The following is a 20612-nucleotide window of genomic DNA, read 5'->3' as shown; positions in this document are numbered from 1 at the left end:
TCACAGCACTAGAAACCTTAGCTAAGACTAACACCATGGTGTGGAAAGGTGAAAATAACAGTCCTTAGCAGAATGTTTCAGGTCTTCTGAGGTTGCTCATGCCTCCCCTGAGCCTATTACCCTACCTGGATCTCCAGGCTCCTAAGGCTGATATGCAGGCCTAGCTCCGTGCACAACCTCTCTCTTGTGATTCTCCAGGCTGTGCCACTGTCTGAATGCTCCCCCACCCCCCATCAACAGCGCCTCCTCCAGACTGGGCTTAGGCATCCCTCTTTGGGGAATACATCTCTGTCTGACCCTGCACTGGAAAGACTGTGTGCCGCTCACACGAAGGCTTCTTATTTATCCAGAGCTCCTTTCTATCCTCCACAGCGTGGACACTTAACTTTCTGGGTACAGTATGAAGGGATGGCCCAGGGCTCAGCCCTGTTCAGGAGGATACTCAGACTGGAGAGTCAGAAGCCTAGGTTTTTGATTCAGACTTGGATTTAGTCTTGCCTCTGACATTCACTTGCTGGTTGAAATTAGCAGGGGAAAGCTTGGTTTCTATGCCTTCTACTCATCTATAAAAAGGACATAACATGAACTTGGAGGGATTAAATGCAAAAATATATACAGAGCACTTAACATAATATGGAACACATTGTAAGTCTTTGATAAATGTCAGCAGTTTACTAAATTCTGTTCTTGTTATTGTTGAGACAAAGTCTCTCTATATAGATCTCGCTGGCCTCAAACTTTTTAATCTTCCTGCCTCAGCCTCCTGAATTCTGGGGTTAAAATCATGTACCACCATGCCTAGCTTATCAAGCACATTTCTTTTTTTTAAATATTTGTTTATTATTCATTCATTTACTGTGTATGGGTATTTTGACTACATGTGTGTCTGTAAACCATGTATATGCCTGGTGGCCTTAGATGCCCTGGAACTGGGGTTATAGACAGTCATGAGCCACTCTGTGAGTGTTGGAATCAAGTCCAGGTCCTCTGGAGAGTCAGGCAGTGCTCATAACTACTGAGCCACCGCTCCAGTCCCTCAAGAGCCATCCCAGGGCCTCACATATGCTCAACAAAAGACTCTACTATGAGCTACAGCTTCAAACCCAGGAATCTGTAGTTTGTAAAATAGAATTCTTTTCTTATTCATTTATTTGTATTTATTTCTATGTGTGCATGTTGGTGTGTGTATATGTATGTTATTATATGGAGCATATGGGTGTAAGTATGTATCTGTCAATTGCTCTATACCTTATTTTTTGAGAAGGGATTTCCCACTGAGACTGGGAGCTTACTAATTAAGTTAGACTGACTGACTGTGAGCTCCAATGACCCTCCTGATTCTGCTTCCCCAGAACAGAGATTACACGTGCACGCCATCTGCCTAGCTTTTTATATGGGTGCAGGGGACGCAAACACAGATCCTCATTCTTGCACACTTTACTAAGTCATGTCTCCAGTCCCAGAATTGCTTTTCTTTTCTGACATCTTGCTAAAATTGATCACAGATGGTCTAAAGGTTACTTGAAGAACAGGCTGTCCCCAGTGCCAAATTCCTAAATTCACAAATTCATTACAATGCCGGATGTACAAATGACAATAAGAAAGTCTTTCTATTTGACCAAAAGTGAATCTTTTCTTTGTTGCAACTTGTGACTTTAAAATTTATTTTTAAAAAATTTTTAATTATTTATGCGTGTGCAGGCACACGCCACACACAGCATGTGTGGAAAACAGAGGACAACCTAGGGAGCTGGTGCTATCCTTCCACCGTGTGGAACCTGGGGACGGAACTCAGATCAGCATTTCCAGTGGCAAATACCTCTACCCACTGTGGTGGTTTGACTAGGAATGGCCTCTACTAGACTCATGGGTTTGAATGCTTGACCATAGGAAGTAACACTATTAGAAGGTGTGGCCTTGTTGGAGGCCAGTGTGTCACCGTGGAGGAGGGCTTTGAGGTCTCATATGCTCAAGTTACACCCAGTGTAAGACCACTTTCCTTCTTGTTGCCTGCAGATCCAGATGTAGAACTCTCGGCTCCTTCTCCAGCACCACATCTGTCTGCATGCTGCCATGAAGATAATGGACCAAACCTCTGAATTGTAAGCTGCCACCTCAATTAAATGTTTTCCTTTATAAGAGTTGCCGTGCTCATGGAGTCTCTTCACAGCAATAGAAACCCTAAGATATCCATGGGACCATCTTGTCAGCCTTAAGCTCTATTTTACTTTTTATTTACTGTTTTGTTTTGAGATAGGGTCTCAGTATGTATCCCTGGATATTCTAGAACTACCTCCATAGACCAGGTTGGCCTCCACTCACAGAGAACAGCCTGCCTCTGCCTCCCGAGTGCTGGGATTAAAGCTGCGCACCGCCATGCCTGACTAATTTTTTAAATGATCTGGGGAAAACAATTTAATGTAACTAGACAGAACCTATAAATGTTCTTAAGAGAAGAAATACAATTAATTTAAGACAATGTATTTGTGTGTTCTTACTGATCAAAAAAGTTAGTGATTTTATTATTATTTTCGCTTATTGCGCTTACAAAGATTAAAAGGACCAATGACAAATAGTTCACGAAAGTGAGGATGTGGGCACTGAACATTTTCGTGTAGTGCTAGAAGCAGTGTGCCTTGAGGGGAATTTGAGAGGGTGAGCTGGCAGTATCTACCAGTGTTGACATAGGCAGTTACACTTCCAAAACTCTAAGGTTTGAGAATATTGGTATTTTCACAAAGAAGGCTGGCTATCCACAGTAGCTCTGCTTGCAAGGAAAATTAGGAATCATGTCAACATCAACCCATGGGCCAGGCTAACAGATACTGCTCTCTTAAATACGGACTGGGACTGGAGAGTCTGTGGGCTCCTGGGCTGAGCCTGGGAACTATGGGTAGGAAAACCCACCGATTTCTGTCCTAGTATGAACTGGGCCTCTGCTATTGCCCTGAGGTCATTCCCTCAGCTCCCAGCCCTTACCATCCTGTGCTTCCTTCTTATACCTGTAGGGGTTTTTATTTTACTTCTTATTCTTTTGCCTGGAATGCTTTTCTTCCAAGCATCTCCAAGTTTTCTTTCTCTTTCCTTTGTGTGTCTGCACCATTGTGCTTTGCACTGGGGCCTTCCCTGACCACATCTACACGCTGGGGAACACAATCCCTCCCTGCTCCTCACCATGCCTGGGGTCTTTCTGTTTCCCATCCCAAGTGACCTGTTCTCCATATCCTTGCCATTGTTTGGCCATAATCTGTGTCCTTGCTTATGGGGTAGCCCGCCTGCTTCTTTCTCCAAAAATTGTAAGCTTCAAGGGCTGAGAATTTTGCTAGTCTGTCTCCCTCAGAGGAGTCTCAGCATCCCAGTGGTACCTAGTACACTTAATAGATAGCTATCAATGAATAAAAGAACGGTTCATTTTTATGAATGCATAAAACATATAGCCAATTTTAGCAGTGCTGGGAAGCAGGGCTGGGGAGATGTGGGAAGAATGCTTCCTGCTATTCATTGCTGTACCATTTGAGGCACACAAGCATGGTGGCTTCCATTCCCCTGTCAGGCCGTCTAAGACACCTTGCTGGGCCCTGCTATGGTCTGGGTATGGTTTAAAGGGCACATGTGTTGAAATGTAATATTAATTAAGTATTAAGGTTAAAAAAAGCTAAGATCTTTAGAGGTGGGCTTTGGGGAGCAATGATTAGAATTATGTAAATTCATGAGAATGGGGCCCATGTGATTGAGCACTGCTAGCTAAACAAGAATGGGGAGAATAATGTCAGCTACAGGAGGCTGAGGCCAGAGGATCAGTTACAGTCATACGTTCAAGGAGCCAGGACTACACAAGACACAAACAAAACAAAACAGGAAAAAGAGAGAAAACTCAAGAGCTACATGTATGCCCAGATCTCCTGCCATCTGAGGCCTGGGCTCCTGGGACTACGGCCAGAAGAAGCCATCATCAGATGTGGGCTTTCATATCTGATATGCAGAATCATAAGCCAAAATCAACCCTTTTCTTTGTAAAGATATCCAACCTCCAGTGCTTCATTATAGTAACAGGAACAATAATAAACAGAAGCTGAAAATATTTTCTAAAAAAAACTAAGGACATTCATTCCTAGGCTTGTCTCCATTGCATGTGCCAACAAGAGTTCATACATAGCAATAAGCCTGGCAAATTTAAGGGGTCTCTCCTTCTACCACGTGGATCCCAGAGATCAGACTCGGGTCTTCGCTACAAGTGCCTTCACCTGCTGAGCTGTCTCACAGTCTCCCAAATCCTTTCTAATTAGTATACCTGACCCTTCTTTGTACCCGGATCCTCCCTTTCTGACCACTTCTGTGCTGTGTTTCCGCCACAGGAAAGTCTTCAACATTGTCGCCTGACTTGGTCCCATGTTGGTTGGGTACAGGATTCATTTTCAGTGTTAGAGGAAGCTTTTGAGGAAACACACTTCCTCTTTAAGAAACAAATCCATGCTAGGTTAATCCCAGCACTCAGGAGATAGAGGCAGATGGGTCTCTGAGTTCAAGGCCAGCCTGGTCTACAGAGCGAGTTCCAAAACAATCAGGGCTACACAGAGAAGCCCTGTCTCAAAAAACCGAAGAAAGAAAGAAAGAAAGGAAGGAAGGAAGGAAGGAAGGAAGGAAGGAAGGAAGGAAGGAAGGAAGGAAGGAAGAAAGAAAGAAAGAAAGAAAGAAAGAAAGAAAGAAAGAAAGAAAGAAGCCAACCAAATTTAGCTGATAGGCATGCCAGGGACACATTCATATACCATAACAACTTAACTCTATTTGGTGCCCCCGCCATAGGCTTGTGGCCCAGAGGCCTGAGTCAGTAAGGCCTAATCCTCTTCTTGGGTCTTTGCTCCCCTAAAGCACACCCAGTTGTGCAAACAAGATCCCTGAGGCTCACAGGCCTTGACTCTAGTCTTCCTGAATTCTCGACTGTCCACAGTCTTCCTGACGAAACCACCCCACAGTCCTTACCCCAACAGGCCTGGAAAGGGGGGCGCTGCTACTCAGCTCCCAGAGACCAGAAAGAGGACCTGCCTGGCTGCTTGCCCAAGAGTTCATTCCGCTCACCCTGGAAAGCAGAACCACAGCAGCCAGCTCTTGTCACTAATTTGGTATGGAGACTGGAACTCTGAAGAGTCCAAGTGAGAAACCAGCCAGCTGGGTTTATTACCCTCTTTTCTTTTTAAGAAAATCAGCTGGAATAAGAGTCAAGACGATCTGGGAACCGGCCCCTTGGGGGCAGTTACATTCGGTGTTCTCTAAGCTTTGGCGAAGCAAAAGATTGGAGCAGTGGCTCTGGCTGAGAGCTCTCCAGAATGAAGCTATTCAGCCATACGCATGCAGAAACACCAGTGTCCTACCCTTTACCTACGCGCCATCCCTCGGGCCCAAGCGTCTCCTGACCCTTCAGAACAGATGTCTGCTTCTGGGGGGATCTCCTTACTGAACTTTACCTCACACAGGGAGTGAAAACGAGCTTTGGAATTAGACTACAAATTCAATCTTTAAAAAGAAAAGCTATTATCATTTGGGGGCATGCACAGGGTATGTGTGGGGTGTATATGTGCATGTGTGCTTGCACATGCGTGTACACACATGTTGGCGGTCAGAAGACAACCTAGAGTGTTGTTCCTCAGATAATATCCAGACTTTCCTTTCGAGACAGGGTCTCTCAGTAGGACCTGGGGCTCCCTGGTTAGGCCAGGCTGCCCAGCCAGCAAGCTCCAGTGATTGTCTGCTCTGCCTCTCCAGCACTGAGAATACAAGAAGAAACCATCAAGCCTGGCTTTTTACATGAGTTCCGGGGATCAAATCCAGGTCCTGTGCTTGCATGGCAACTGTTTGCTGGTCCAAGGTATTTCCCACCAATGAGACTTTCAGCAAGAGAACATAGACCTCAGGATTCATTCTGTTACCTTTAGGAGATGCTGGTCCCTGCCCCGTAAGACTATCACTCCATCAAAGGAGCTGGGGCAAGGTTGTGTTCCTAGCAGATCAGAACCAAGTCAATCATACTTATAAAGGGAGCCCCCAACTTCCCTCTGCAAGACTTCTCAGGCAGTCTGTCTCGTAACTACACAGAGCAAATCTCACATCTGACCACCCTGGAGTCTCTTGCTGGATCTAGAAACCGGTATTTGTTCTGAAACACGCAAACACACACCAACAACACACCATGCATGGAACTGAGACTGCTTTGAGCCCCAACCTGAAGCCCGGGTGTCTGTAAGGCACTTGCGTGACATCTGGCTTTGCCTTTGCACAAAACTGTGGACAGAAATGAGTTCACTCCTTATCACCAGGGGCCAATCCAAAAAGCAGTAACTACAGAGACCACAAGAGAGTGGTCTAGAGGCGCACACTAGCCGGGCAGTGTTGCCAAGCCTGCATTTGCTTTTCCGTCCTTTGGTTCCACAGACACTGCCTACCACAGGGCAGCAAACATGCCAAGTATGAGGGAAAGACAGGTAAGTCCCACCTTAGCTCCCTGGGAGCTCCAGGGCTGGTGAAAACACAGCAGCTTAGCAGATGAGAAAAGGCATCCCTGGTGTCTCTGGAGTGAGCCCAGAGAAGGAAGGTGGCCAAGGTCTCACACTGGCTCCCTTGCTCACAGGCCTAGCACTCCCGACAGGCCTGTCAGTCATCACCTTGGGCTACTCACCACACTGGTTTTCCTCTTGACTCTGCCCCACTCCACAGGTCTCCTCCCGCTGTTCGGACGCTCGGAGGGACTTTTTAGCCATGTTGAGGTCCATGCCCGAGAGCTGCAAGTGAAACTGTTCCCTGTGGGCAGCCTTCTTGAGCGTGCGGATGGCTTTCCGTAGTCGCTTCTCAGTCTGCTTTACCAGGCAGCTCAGATTGCAGGAGGCTGTGGAAACGGGGACAGGTCCTCAGGCTGCAGTGAGGATGTCCAGGCTAGACCTACCGACATCCCAAGTCCCCTGGAGCTGGGAACCTAGCAAGCTGGGCAGCATTCAATTCAAACACAAAATTCTGAGAGCCAAATGGTAGCTTTGGGTTTTATGAAGTAGAGGGGAAACCTCTCCACCAGGTTCTAGACTAAGTTAGTGTAATTTGTGAGGGTGGAATCAAACAGGAGATACTTGAGGGTTTAGTTTCTGCCCCCCAGGAACGATGGAATGGAAGGGAAAGAGAGAAGAAATGAGCCCCATGAAGCCTGGCATGGCAGACGGCTTTCAGACCAACCTGTTACCTCCTTTTTGTAAGTTTCCCGTTCAAACTCAACCGTGATAAACATTTCCTTAGGGGCACTCGGTCGGCCAAGGGCTCCTGGGACTTGCTTGCCAGAGCTGCATGTAAGGTTTGCGTACTGGAAGCTCTCTTTTACTGAGCTGTGCCTCTCTGTATGAAGAAACAAAATGATCGGGAGCCAAGTCCTGGCAGACCACTGAGCTGAGCATTCGCTGGGGCTCAGTAAACATTTCATTACAACCCTCTGGGGACCGCGTGATTCACTCCACATGCCGAGCCATTGCCAGCCCCTAGCCTGCAGCCCTGAGACATTTTCATTACTGTGTAACGTTACAGTCTAGTTCCGGAACAGTCTTTCCATGGGTACAGCCTGGGTGTCTCCCACTGGCCAGCCACATATGCGGAGAACAAGAACCAGGGGGCAGCAATTGTTCTGTATTTTTGATGATGGTTGGCGAAGGTACTGGATGTTCTCAAAGCTGGACTGGGATGGCCTGATGCTGAAGCTTCAGACAGGAAATGAAACGAAACCAACCCCTCCTTCCTGTCTGAATGACCTTGGTGCAACTCCATTCCAAAGGGAGAGACAGAACAGACATCAACAGTGATGTCTCATTTTAAACAACGACAAAGTAAATGGCACCAAGATTCAACAGAACCAAACAGTATCCTCGTAGGGTGATGGTGGAAGGCTTGCTCTAAGACAGGCTTTACAGGTGGTGGTGGCCCATGCTATTAATATCAGCACTTGAGAGGCAGAGGCAGACGGGTCTCTAGAGTTTAAGGCCAGCCTTGTCTACAGAGTGAGTTCTAGGACATTCAGGGCTACACAGAAAAACCCCGCCTACAGAAAAAAGAGGTGGACTTTGCACGTCCCTATTCTTGATTTTTCAATTTTCATGGTGTCCCCTCTGCCCAGTGCTTCTGATGAATCTGTTGATTCAAGAGACAAAACTGAACCAAACCAAACTACAAAGCAGGACCACATATACACAAAACCTTTTTGCATCTCTTCTAAAACTGATTTCATTGAACTAAAGTTATCTGTGCTATAGTCTTTAATGACAAAGCAATAGACCATTGTGGCCAGAGGAAGAGACCAATTCATTTTCTACCTATATTTTTCCCCAAACTTGTATTTTATAGTTTTAAAAAGTATTTTTATTTGTGTGTGTGTGTGTGTGTGTGCCACATGTGTGCAGGTGCCTAAGGAGGCCAGAAGAGGGCATCAGATCTCTTGAGCTCAAGTAACAGGCAGTTGTGAGTTGCCCAGCATGGGTGCTGGAAACTGAACTTGGGTCCTCTAGAAGAGCGGCCAGAGTGCTCTGAGCCTGAGCCATCTCCTCAGTCCTGTGAGCTGACCTCAAAGCTTAATGGATGTTAAATCTGAACCTGTTTTCCTTTCAATTTTCATGCGTGTGTGTGTGTGTGTGTGCACGCGCGCGCGCGTGCATGCGTGTGTGTGTGTGTGTGTGTGTGTGTGTGTGTGTGTGTTTCCAACAGAGTTTTTCTCTGTAGCCCTGGCTGTTCTGGAACTTGCTTTGTAGACTAGGCTGGCCTCCAACTCTGAGAATCAATCTCTTGCCTCTGTCTCCTAAATGCTGGGATTAAAGGTGTGCACCATCCCTGTCCAACTTCCCATATCTATATGAAAACTACTTTTACCTTACTTTTTTTATACTGTGGTTACATTTTTGTGCGATTGCACACATGTCATGGCTCACACGTGCCATGGGGAAGTCAGGGGTCAGTTCTTACTACCGTATGTGTGGGTCCTGGGGATCAAACCGGGCTATTGGCTTGGCAGCAGGCTTCTTTACCTGCTGAGCCATCTCACTGGCCCTAACACTATTTTATCTATTTATTTTGTTTTACACAAATGTTGCTCTGTATTCCAGGCTGACCTGGAATTCACTGTGCACTCAGAGCCAACCTTGAACTCATAACAGTCTCCTTCCCCAGCCTCCCAAGTGCTGGGATTGCAGGTGTAAGTCACCACGTTTAGTTCGACACTTTGTATCTTGAAGTAAGTTTAGATTTACAGAAAAGCTGACGAAAAGTACAGCCTCCTTGCCCACCCTCCTCTGAGTTCCTTCTGCTATTTAACATCTTCAGCACTGGTCCAATCTATGAAGTAAGCTCCGGACAGAATCTATGTTTTAAATAGTGCGTTCCCGGGCGGGAGAGATTGTTTAGTGGTTCCTGCAGAGGCCCAGAGTTTGATTCTCAGCACCCACACTGGATGGCTCACAGCTCCCAAGGAAGTCCAGCTCTGGAGAGAGCTGACTGGGCTCTGCCGGCTCTACACTCACATGCACACACTCCCCACACACATGTATGCACAAATAAAAATCACTTTCTAAAAATAAGTCATCCAGCCTGGCTGTGGTGGCGCACGCCTTTAATCCCAGCACTCGGGAGGCAGAGGCAGGCAGATCTCTGTGATTTGAGGCCAGCCTGGTCTACAAGAGCTAGTTCCAGGACAGGAACCAAAGCTACAGAGAAACCCTGTCTCGACAAAAAAGAAAGAAAGAAAATAAAAAATAAGTCATACTGGGGCTGGAGAGATGGCGCAGCGGTTAAGAGCACTGGCTGTTCTTTTAGAGGACCTAGGTGTGATTCCCAACATCTGCAGGGTGGCTCAGAAGTGCTTGTAATTCCAGTTCCAAGAGATCAGACACCCTCTTCTGGCCTCCTTGGGCACCAGGCACATATGTGGCACAAAGACACACATGAAGTCAAAACACCCATACACATAAAATAAAATTTAAAAACTAAAAATACTTTCCTAATTTAAAAGTTAAAAAAAAATTGACTCAGCCCTAAACAGGACATTCCTATCAGCCATTAAGACCAGGTAGCATCTCGGGAGAGGGGACAGAATAAAAGTAAGAGCCGGAAGACGGGGAGGAGGCTGTGACACATGGAAGACGGGGAGGAGGCTCTGACATACTTTCTTTTGGCCACAACACAGCCAATGCGACCATGATCTCACTGCAGCTGCGGCGACCTGCAATGGGCCGGCCAACAGTCAATCATGGAGCTCAGAGGGGCTCATGGGGCCCCATCCCTCCCTACGGAACTATGTACTGACAGATTCTGAGGGAGGACAGTCATTCTCCTCAGCTGCGTACCTACCAACGTGCCCTCAGCTTCCAATGGTTACTCCAAGCCTATGGTTACTCCAACCCTATGGGCATACGGATGGCCCTGGTTGAACTCTGTCACAAAGCAAATTAAAAAGGCTTGAATGTGGGAGATCGACTCATAAGGAAGGGGACAGGGGTAGGGATGGGAGGAAGGGAAGAGAGGGTGGAGGGGCGTCAGTCATCAGGATGCAATGTGTGTGTGCATGACATTTTAGAAGAGCAAATTTAATAAAAGTTAGAAAAGTATAAATATGAAAAGAGAAAATGAAAAATATAGAAGAAAATCAGAGTCACCCACCATATGTGTCTTACCCAGACATCATCACTACTAATAATATATCCAGCTTTCTGGGGCTTTTTCCTTCAGCTCCATTTATATATAATTTCAATTAGTTAGACATATAGAATTCTACTATCCCCCTTTCTATATCTCCTTTTTGATTGTTTTTGTTTTGGGAGACAGGTTCTCTCTGTGTAGCCTTGGCTGTCCTGAAACTTACTCTGTAGATCAGGCTAGCCTCAAACGCAGAGATCTGCCTGCCTCTGCCTCCTGCCCCTGCGTGCTGGAACTAAAGGTGTGTGCCACCACACCTGACTACTATCTCAGCCACATAACAAGACACCTTCCCACACCATTAACATTCTTTGAAAACATATAATTAATAGGTGCACATGTTCCATCAATGGAGGCACCAAAATGCATCTTGATTGTACACCAGTAGGCAGTCACAATAGCAAGCATGAGCTCTAGGTCCATTTGTTTCAGGGTAGACTGGGGGAATAATCTTCCTAATCTTTGTCTTGATTTATCTTAAACTCCACAAGTATTCTCTGAGGTTCTGATGGAAAGGAAAGCTAGGGAAGAAAGCAGCACGGTTCGCCTGTTCCAGTAAGTGTAGCCATCCTTGGAAGACATTTGTTTTCCTCCCAGCCCTGGGGCCACAGTTTCCAAACAGCAGAGCAGCTAGAACCCTGGACATTCTGTCTGTTCACCAGTGTTGTTGCCAAGTTGTTGCCCTTTTATCATAGCTTGCACTTCAACCAAACCCTAAGATCAGAAACATTAACCCAAAGCAGTCCCAAGTGGCTGATTCTTCTCAAGCCCCACTGACTCGGATGAGCTCCAGTGTTTCTCCAGAGCCTCAACAATGACCTCACAAAGGACTTTCTGGGATAAGCCCAGAACCGCACAGGAGTTAGTGCAGGCTCCACTCCTCTTGGAGAGGAGGGGTGTCCCCGCAGACTCTGAATGGCTCAGTGACATCTGACATGTCCTTGCATCAGCTGGACAGCCATCTCCAGCTCAGCTGGTCGCAGGTCCCTTACCCAACATGCAGGCAAGCTCCCTGCATCAGCCATCCAATTCCATACCTGGTAGCGCTGGTCGTGGGCCCTCGGGAGACGGCTTAACCTTTTGCAGACTACACGTGCCTTCATTTAGCTTAAAGGTTACACTTGTCCTGACGGTGATGGCATCTTCAGAAAGAAATAAGTAAAAGAAATTACCTTCACAGGCAAAGGAGGGAACACCCGGAGGGTGGTGGCAAGCTCCCGCTGGCTGGGCTTCACTACATGTTGTAGCTGATGAACCCCTCTTAAGATGACCCAATAAAGGTTTGGATCATGAAATGTCCATTGGCACACACAGGTTCACCTGGAGCCTCCTCAGAGTTAAACTTATCTCAAGAGAGAGATGGCTCCAATGTTTAAATGTAACAGAGAAAGGGCCCCAAACAGTCTCCACAGCCAGACAAAAGATGAGGTCATTTTTCTGTCTCCCTGAGAAAAGGAGGGCTAGAATCCTTCTGCTTGAATCTGAATAAGACTGCTGGGGGAAGTCTCTTCCGTGTCCCAGAGAGGACAGGGCTGGCGGGGCTGCCAGTCCAGATGTGGCTACCACTTCTGGGTCTGGGATGGAGTAGTACAGAATTCTGTTCTCCCAAAATAGATCTTAACTATATGTTTTGCTGGAGCCCATGCCTCTAATCGAAAGCCCTCTGATCTGTGAAAACTTCAGCGCATCCCTTAATCTTCCCTATCTCGGGTTGCTCGGGTGTTAAATGCACACAGTTAAGCAAGCACCTGTTTTACCAGGATATTGTTAAGGATTAGATGAGGTAATGGCAAAAATAAATGTTCAGCTGGTTTCCTGTTACGTAGTAAGGACTGTTAGCTATTTTCTTACCAATGCTTAGAGCATCCCAGATGAACCAGACCGTGTTTCCTCCTCTGCCTTGATCCTAACATCCATCAGAATGGGCAGCAAAGAACAGCACTTAAGACTCTGAACTCAAACTGAGTCACTTTGAGTAAGTTCTTCCATCCCTCTGGGCCTTGGTTTCTTTGATTAATGAGGATAATAATAAAATTGATGCCTATAATCACTGATAATAATAAAACTGATGCCGCCAAGTGTGGCAAACTCACGCGTATAATCCCAGCACTTAGGCAGCTGAGGCGGGACTGTTATGAATTCGAGGTCATCCTGAACTACAATATGTTCCAGGTTAGGCTGGGTTACAAAGTGAGACCTGCCTCCAATATTTAATACATAAAGTTTCGAGTGGGTTAAATAGCTCTAGGAATATAGTGTATAGGATCTGGAGTATTTTAACTTCTAAACTACCATCTGGCATGGAATTTCAAACTTTCGACATCTTTACAATATAGACATCAAGATATAATGTAATTCTCTATTTGGACAGTTTTGTAACAAAACGGCAAATGTGTCCTTCTCTGGGAAGATGAGGCCTCCAGTAATGAACTGGAATAGGTCTGGGTTTCTTTCCTGAGACAGAACCCCACTTCCGCTAGCCTGTCCATGCCACCTCCTCCAGTGTCACACGTCCAGGCATGGTCCCTGTACTGGGCCTTTAAAGTGCTCGAGGATAGAGCGAATTTGGGATCCTCAGACTGTTCTCTCTGTGGCCCTCTTTCAGTACGGTGACCCACCCAGGTTGAACGGGACCTCCAGGTAGACAGGGGACACTCAGTAAGTCTGGTTTCCACAGGCAGGTGAGAGATCAGACACCACAGCTGTGGACAAGAACATCCTGTGATGTGCTCAGAGCATCCAGATAAGAAAAGAGCCAACAAAGTCACCCCCGTGAGCAGCACCCCAGGAAAGAAGCCATTGAATGCAATGAGCCCCTGCAAGAGCACAGTTTGGTAATTACCCCCAAAATCAGAGTCATTTGATTTTTGCTGTCTGCTTCTGAGAGAAGAGGAAGAGCCGCAGGTGACAGAGTAGGCCTCTTGCAGTCCTGACAGATAGAATGTGGAATTGTCAAAACGCGTAAGCAAGATGACAGGCTATCCTGGTAGCAATTAAAGTCACCCCCACCCCACTCCACATAGGCCGCTAGAAAAATACCCAGGATATGGGCTCTCAAAGTGTGGGCCTCTGGTGGTTCAAGAAGTATCTGGTCCAGACCCAGATGCCCTTTGATTATATCCAACACCTACAGGCCGTGCCATGAGGACTGTGCCGGGATTCACTCACCTGAAGAGAGGTGGACGCCAGAGTGACATCTTAGGACACACCTATCTCCTCCACCACTCCTACCACAGTGCAGGGACACACTGGGCGTCGTGCTGGTGGGCAAGAAGCCCTTCACTTCTAGACAGGACAAAGAAGCACGCACGCAAATGTAATGAGAGCTGAGGACACCAAAGGCCCCACGGAAAGATGGCAGAGCTGACCTCCCTCCCCAGCCTCGCCTCCCACCGAGGTCAAGGGGGCACTTGTCTGCTGTTCAGGCAGAGAAGCAACCACAAAACAGAAGCAAGCTCCAATCTAGGCAGAAGCACAGAGCTGTATGTCAAGGAGCCTGCAAGGTACCTCCTGGTTTTTGAACTTGTTAAAAACCAGCTGTTTACGCTCCAGGGAGAGGGACTCCATGGGAAAGGTGCACTTTGGGCCCGGTGGAGTGTGGAGCATACAGAGTCTCAAACCCTGGACTCAGGGTGAGCCTGTAGCCACGTGGGAACTAGGGAAGGATGGCACCTCTTACCCACGCAGTCTTTTTTATTCCAGTGGAGCTTGTACCCTGGATGACACTGGCACTCGTAGCCACCCACTGTGTTGACACAAACTTGCTGGCAGCCTCCATTGCTGACACTGCACTCGTTGGTGTCTGTGGAACCAAAAGGGTCCCCTGTCACAACAGTCACGTCAAGGGCTGACTGCCTCTCCCTTAGACAAGTCTCGCGTCAGACAGGCGTTTTCAGGGACGCGCATCTGCTGACTGCACTCCTCACTGGCATGAGCCTGGGTTGGGAGGTTTGAGGCACTGACAGGAACACCCAAAAGGAAACACCACTCTCAGATGTCTAGACTCAGACCCTGCATGGGCTTTGAAATTAAAACGCCATCATCCTCTGGGCTACATAGCAAGAGAGACACAGAATTAAAACTCCCTATTTGACTCTTTCTATAGCTGAGAGAGAGGGGAAGTTGTGTGAACCTACCCATCTCCAATAACTTGGAATTGAACTCAAGCTGGAAGGTTGACATCTGTGTTCAAGGGGTGTCTCACTGGGATCTCATGATAGATGGGGTAAAGTCGGGGATGCTTTTAGATGTGCCAAGAATGTGTGGAAAGAGAGAAGGGAGACACTATCATCTACAGCAAAGTACCATTATCTGTTCTTCTCAAACACAGGGTGTGAGAACTGGCAGGAAGTGTTCCAGCCTGTGGTCCTCAATCCCACAGATACCTAGAATCACCATGGTGACCTTAGACTAGTAGGTCTGGGGTCTAGATCTATTCTCAGTGACTGCTGATTGCCGGGGAAGTAAAGTGAGAGTCAGTTGGCACAAAATCTGACTTATCCATACCACAGTCTACTTGACTGTAAGGGTGTGAGCCATGATCATAGACTGTTAAACGGGCACAGAATGAAGGGATAGAGTCAATGCCACTTCCAGATCCAAGCCTAACACTAGGGCTTGAACCAGGCTTTGCAGCCCGTGCTCGGGCAGAACAGAACTACGAGTCTGCTTGGTGCCCGGCCAAGCCCCTCTGAAGACAGCAACATTATCTTCTGCTGGAAAGAATGAGTTATTGTCTCAGCTCCTGCAAGAACCCTGTTCTCCAAATATGAGCACAAGTCAATCCACTGATGAATCCACAGCTGACAGAGCTCAGGTCCTCTGCGCCCCATCCCATACCCAATGTGCTAATGGGGTAAATATTAACATGTTTCTTTCCCTGTTGCCACTGCGCAAGACTGTAGTCTTTGTCCCATATAGGAAGATAAACCTCAGTGGTGGCCCTGCTCCCGGGCTCGGGCTCCCATAGAGGGCCGGTCCACTCACCTCCACAGTGGGTGAAGCCATAGAGTGTGAACCCTCTGTTGCAGGCACAAACAAATGTACCAGGGTGGTTGATGCAGCTGTGGTCACAGGTTCGTTCCAAAGAGCATTCATCCACATCTGTAATTATCAAAGAGAGAGGGGAGCTGATGCCAACTCAGCTGTGTGGGTAGAGGCGTTTGTCGCAATCACAAGTTGCTGACTAACTTCAAAACAACACAGGTAAGGAAGACGGATGAACCCATTGCTTTGCTCATTTGTATCAAAGACTGTGTTGAGGAGCCGTCATAATTACAGCCGTTCCCACATTCCTTGACTGTGAATTCTTTTCTTTTTAAAGATTTATTTTTATGTGCATTGGTGTCTTACCTGCATGTATATGTCTGTGTGAGGGTGTCGGGTCCCCTGGAACCATGTGGGTGCTGGGAACCAAACCAGGTCCTCTAGAAGGACAGCCAGTACTCTTAACCCCAGTCATCTCTCCAGCCGCTTGGTTGTAAATTATACCACAAACTATACTTGCTTTGATGTTCATGTGATCTCTCTCACTCACTCATGTGCAGGGCTGAGAAATTTAAGTTATATAAATTGTGGTTGTTTTAGTGTTTATCAACTTTACATAATCTGGGGTCACCTGAGAAGAGGATCTCACAACTGAGAAAGGATCTCTATCTGATTGGCTGGCAGACAAGTCTGTGGAGCATTTAACAGCTGATGCAGAAGGGTCCAGTCCACTCTGGGTAGTGTCATCCCTGGGCAGGTGGTCCTGAGTGGTACAAGAAAGCTAGCTGAAGGGCTGGAGAGATGGCTCAGTGGTTAAGAGCACTGGCTGGTCTTCCAGAGGTTCTGGGTTCAATTCTTAGCACCCACATGGCAGCTCACAACTGTAACTCCAATTCCAGGGGATCTGGCACCCTCATACATACATGTAGACAAAACACAAAAGCACATAAAATAAGAATAGCATTTAAAAAGAAAAAGAAAGAAAGCTAGCTGAGCAAGCCATGAAGAGTAATCCAATAAGGAGGATTCAATAAGTCAGTTCCTGATTCCAGGTTCCTGTCCTGACTTCCTTCAATGATGGGTTGTGATATGACATGTAGGCCAAATAAAGCCTTTTCTTCCCAAGTTGCTTTGATCACAGTGTTTAATCACAGCAATAGAAAGCAAACTAACATACATGAAGGCAAATGAGATACCTAAAAATAGGTTCACAGTTGGGCAGTGGTGGCGCACGCCTTTAATCCCAGCACTCAGGAGGCAGAGGCAGGCGGATCTCTGTGAGTTCAAAGCCAGCCTGGTCTACAAGAGCAAGTTCCAGACAGGTTCCAAAGCTACAGAGAAACCCTGTCTTGAAAAAAAAAAACAAAAACAAAAACAAAAACAGAAAAAGAATAGGTTTATAGCTTAGTTTGTAAATAATAATTTATAAACTAGCCATTCATTATCATTTTATCTATTTATGTCTAGATGGTGAAACAAAAAGAGAAAACGCTTTGGTTGGAGACAATTCTGGCTACTACCTAGTTCTCATCTTACAGAATTACTCTTCCGGCCCCCAAAAGCCTGTTGATCCTGTGTCTTAATGCCCTCTGTGTGATTTTCTATGAAAGATGCTGAAATCGGGTCGGTTAAGGCACAGAGTGGATCTACTTGGAAAATCTCTTGTTCTGTTACTCCTCTGTGGTGGAGGATTACCATGTTACTCTCCCCAGTGTCCTCTATGTCCCTGGCTCAGTGGGGACATATCCCTAACAGCAAGCAGAGCCATGCACACCGACTCTGGAAGCTGCATCTGTGGACCTCATCATGGGTTTTTCTGTCTCACTCCTGGAACTCTTGGGACTGTCTTAATTAGTGCCTCCAAATGGATAAACCTGGGTCACACTTAGTGGCCGACAGCCACAGCATTGGACTGGACCACTTTGTCTACACCAAACATGCCTTGAAAAGCTATAGTAATAAAGGCAAACATGTTAGCCAGATGTGGTAGTGTGTGTCCAGACTTGGGAGGCCAAGGCAGTAGGATCACCGAGAGTTCAAGGTCATTAGTTTAAGCAGTCTCCAGACCAATCAGGATTCAATTCAACTCAAAATAACAACAGTGAGCAGGGATGGGGGTTCGTGGATCAAGAAAAATGAAAATGCAAAATACAGAAGGGAAATTTTTGCAAAGCCCTTCTTCCCTGGATTTTCCCAGCAATCCTGACAGTTTCTTCAGCAAATTCACTCTGTGCAAATATTTGTTCTACCAAGAGCAATGGTGGAAAATGAGAAAAAGTCGGTTCCTTCCTGGCACTCAATGCCATTCCGTGAGATCTGTTAACTCCAGCCAGTTGCTGACGAAGGGCCCTCATTCAGTAGCTGACTTTGGCTGCTCACTGTGGACCTCTGCTTTGCCAAAAATAATGAGATCACTTTCCTAATTCCTTTTTAATGTGTTTACACAGCTTAAACATATTTCTTGCCCTATACATTATGAAACATTGTATGGAACAGCAAATTTGCTTTCCAAGTCAAACCAAAGAAAACCACAAAATAATTATCTAGAATTAACTCACTGAATTTAAAGGAGAATGTATTTGAACTGCCTGGCAAATTATATATTAAAAACAAAGGGAAGGCACTCTGTAAAGCGTCTTTCTTAAAAATTGTTCCATCATTTTTCTTGTGTGTGTGTTCATGTGTGTGTATGTGCATATGTGTATGAAGGCCCATTGTTCAGATTGCTTTGTATGTGTGTATGTGTTCATGTGTGTGTGCACATGTGTATGAAGGCTCATTGTTCTATCGTTTGTCTTGCATGTATGTGTGTGTTCATGTGTGTGCACATGTGTATGAAGGCTCACTTCCATTTGCTGTGTATGTGCTCATGTGTGCACATGTGTATGAAGGCTCATTGTTCCATTTGCTGTGTGTGTGTATAGGTGCTCGTGTGTGCACATGTGTATGAAGGCTCATTGTTCCATCGTTTGTCTTGCGTGTGTGTGTATGTGTGTTCATGTGTGTGCACGTGTGTATGAAAGCTCAGAATCAGAGGCTTCCTCTTGTTTCCCACCTCATTTTTTGAGACAGGGTTTCTCACTGAATCTGAAACTTGCTGATTCCGCCAAACTGACTGGTCATTTAGCTCTAGGGATTTTCCTGTCTCTGCCTCCCATGACTAGAATTACAGGTACACACCGCCGCATACAGCTTTGTAGGTGGATGTAGGTGGGTCTCCCCAGCTCCCAATATTACATTTTATATCCTGATTTTTATACAGTGTTGGGCTTCAATTTGAGGTTTTTGTGATTTTGTTTGTCTGTTTTGCCTGGGTCTCTAGCCAAGCTGGGTTCAAACTTAATATGTAGCCAAGGATAGCTTTGAATCTCTAGGCCTCCTGCTTCTAGTACAACAGGTGATTACAGATGTGTGCCACCATGTACGGTTTATGCAGTGCTGGAGGTCCAACCCAAGCCTTTGTGCATGCTAGGCAAGCATCTGCCACCTGAGTTACATTTCCAGCCATCAATGAGTCCCCGATGCTCAGATGTCTAATGAAATAAGTAAGGCAGCCCTTACTCCCAGAAATGGAACAAGGTGAATGACAGTGTATCTATCCTGAGACTTCCTTCTTATGTACTGATAAGGCATGAAAGCTGTTTATCTAAAAATAAAAATGAAGCTTGTCCTAAATCAGTTGTTAACATTGACAGCTGCTGCTCACCTTATGTGGGAGGAGGATACAGTTGAAAGGGAGTCAATCGGGGCCAAAGAAATGGGTCAGTGTTAAGAGCATATACCAACCATTCTTACAGAAGACTGGATGGGGTTTAGCTCCCAGACCCACACCAGGTGGTTCAGAACTACCTGTAACTCCAGCTCCAGGGTATCTGATGCCTCTGGCTTCTGTGGGCACCTTACATGTACCTGCCCCCACACAGATACACACATACACATATTTAAAAATAACTTTAAAAACATAAGCCTTCAAGTAAAAGAAAGAAAAGAAAAGGGGTCGGGTCCGTAATCTTCCTATGAGCCAAGCAGTATTTTTCCTATCACCCCCTTGCACCCACCTCAAAGTGCACAGAGCAGTCATCCACTGTAAGGGCTGGGAGAAGGGGCCAGCTGGTTCTGGATGAACTGACCTCGGCTTTTTGCTAGGAAGAAGTATTATCCAAATGCACAGATTTTTGCCAACTTTTCTCAAATATCCAATTGCAGTAAAATAAATTTTAGAAGAGGAAAATGATCTCTAATCTCAAGATCCAGCCATAACTTTGATTGATCATGCATTGTTTCCTTTCTAGCAGGGCTTTCTGCTGTAGTCACACCGGAAGGCCTTTCTGTGGCAGTCTCTGATGTCAACAGCTTAGTTTCCAAACATATGTGAGCTACACCATGCTTTCACTCAGCCTAAGATGAAGCAAGTGACATCCGGATTGGAGACTAGAGTCCACGACGCCATCAGGAGCAGGTCTCACCCACACCGTCTCTGTCCCCCCCGGGGTTCCCTGCACACCCCAGCTACCGATTCACACACACGCACCTTGGCAAGACTTCTCATCTGGTAATAATTTAAATCCTTTTCTGCAGCTGCAGTCAAAACTGCCCACGGTGTTTTTGCAGAAATGATTACAACCTCCATTCCGGGTCTGGCACTCATCCATATCTGTAACGGGCAAGCCCTAGAATCAGAGAGCGATAGCTGCCTGGCTTCCCCGGGCCCCAAACTGCTGTCGTGTGTTTCCCTTATCCTCAGAAAGAAAAGCAGAACCACGTGAGCACTTAACAATGTTCACTGAGAGTTTCAGTCTTATAAGCATCTTCCTGTCTGGCTGAAAGACAAGTCCCTCATCCAGCTAACCATTCTGACTGCCCATGACATTGAAAGCATCAAGGAAAGAAACCTTGGAAAGGAGTGGTGATGTCATGTTCAG

At 46.4% G+C, this 20612-nt stretch overlaps 1 protein-coding gene across 3 annotated transcripts in view; it reads right to left on the bottom strand.

Moving 5' to 3' along the window:
- Positions 1-20612, bottom strand: part of Scube2 (signal peptide, CUB domain and EGF like domain containing 2) — a 73051-nt gene that overhangs the window by 24123 nt on the left and 28316 nt on the right. For 2 of the 3 annotated variants that reach the window (XM_057779075.1, XM_057779077.1), the window contains 8 exons: positions 20222-20344; positions 15691-15807; positions 14384-14506; positions 13873-13989; positions 13547-13633; positions 11742-11846; positions 7216-7371; positions 6671-6877 (listed from right to left, as the gene is read on the bottom strand). In XM_057779075.1, coding sequence (XP_057635058.1) covers positions 6671-6877; positions 7216-7371; positions 11742-11846; positions 13547-13633; positions 13873-13989; positions 14384-14506; positions 15691-15807; positions 20222-20344 — 1035 coding nt within the window. The remainder of the gene's footprint in view (positions 1-6670; positions 6878-7215; positions 7372-11741; positions 11847-13546; positions 13634-13872; positions 13990-14383; positions 14507-15690; positions 15808-20221; positions 20345-20612) is intronic. The other variant, XM_057779076.1, reaches the window with a different exon arrangement.

This window comes from Chionomys nivalis, chromosome 8 (genome assembly GCF_950005125.1).
Source record: "Chionomys nivalis chromosome 8, mChiNiv1.1, whole genome shotgun sequence".
Taxonomy (NCBI): Eukaryota; Metazoa; Chordata; class Mammalia; order Rodentia; family Cricetidae; genus Chionomys; species Chionomys nivalis.
The sequence above is the reverse complement of the archived record's forward strand: the minus strand, read 5'-3'. Positions and strand labels throughout refer to the sequence as shown.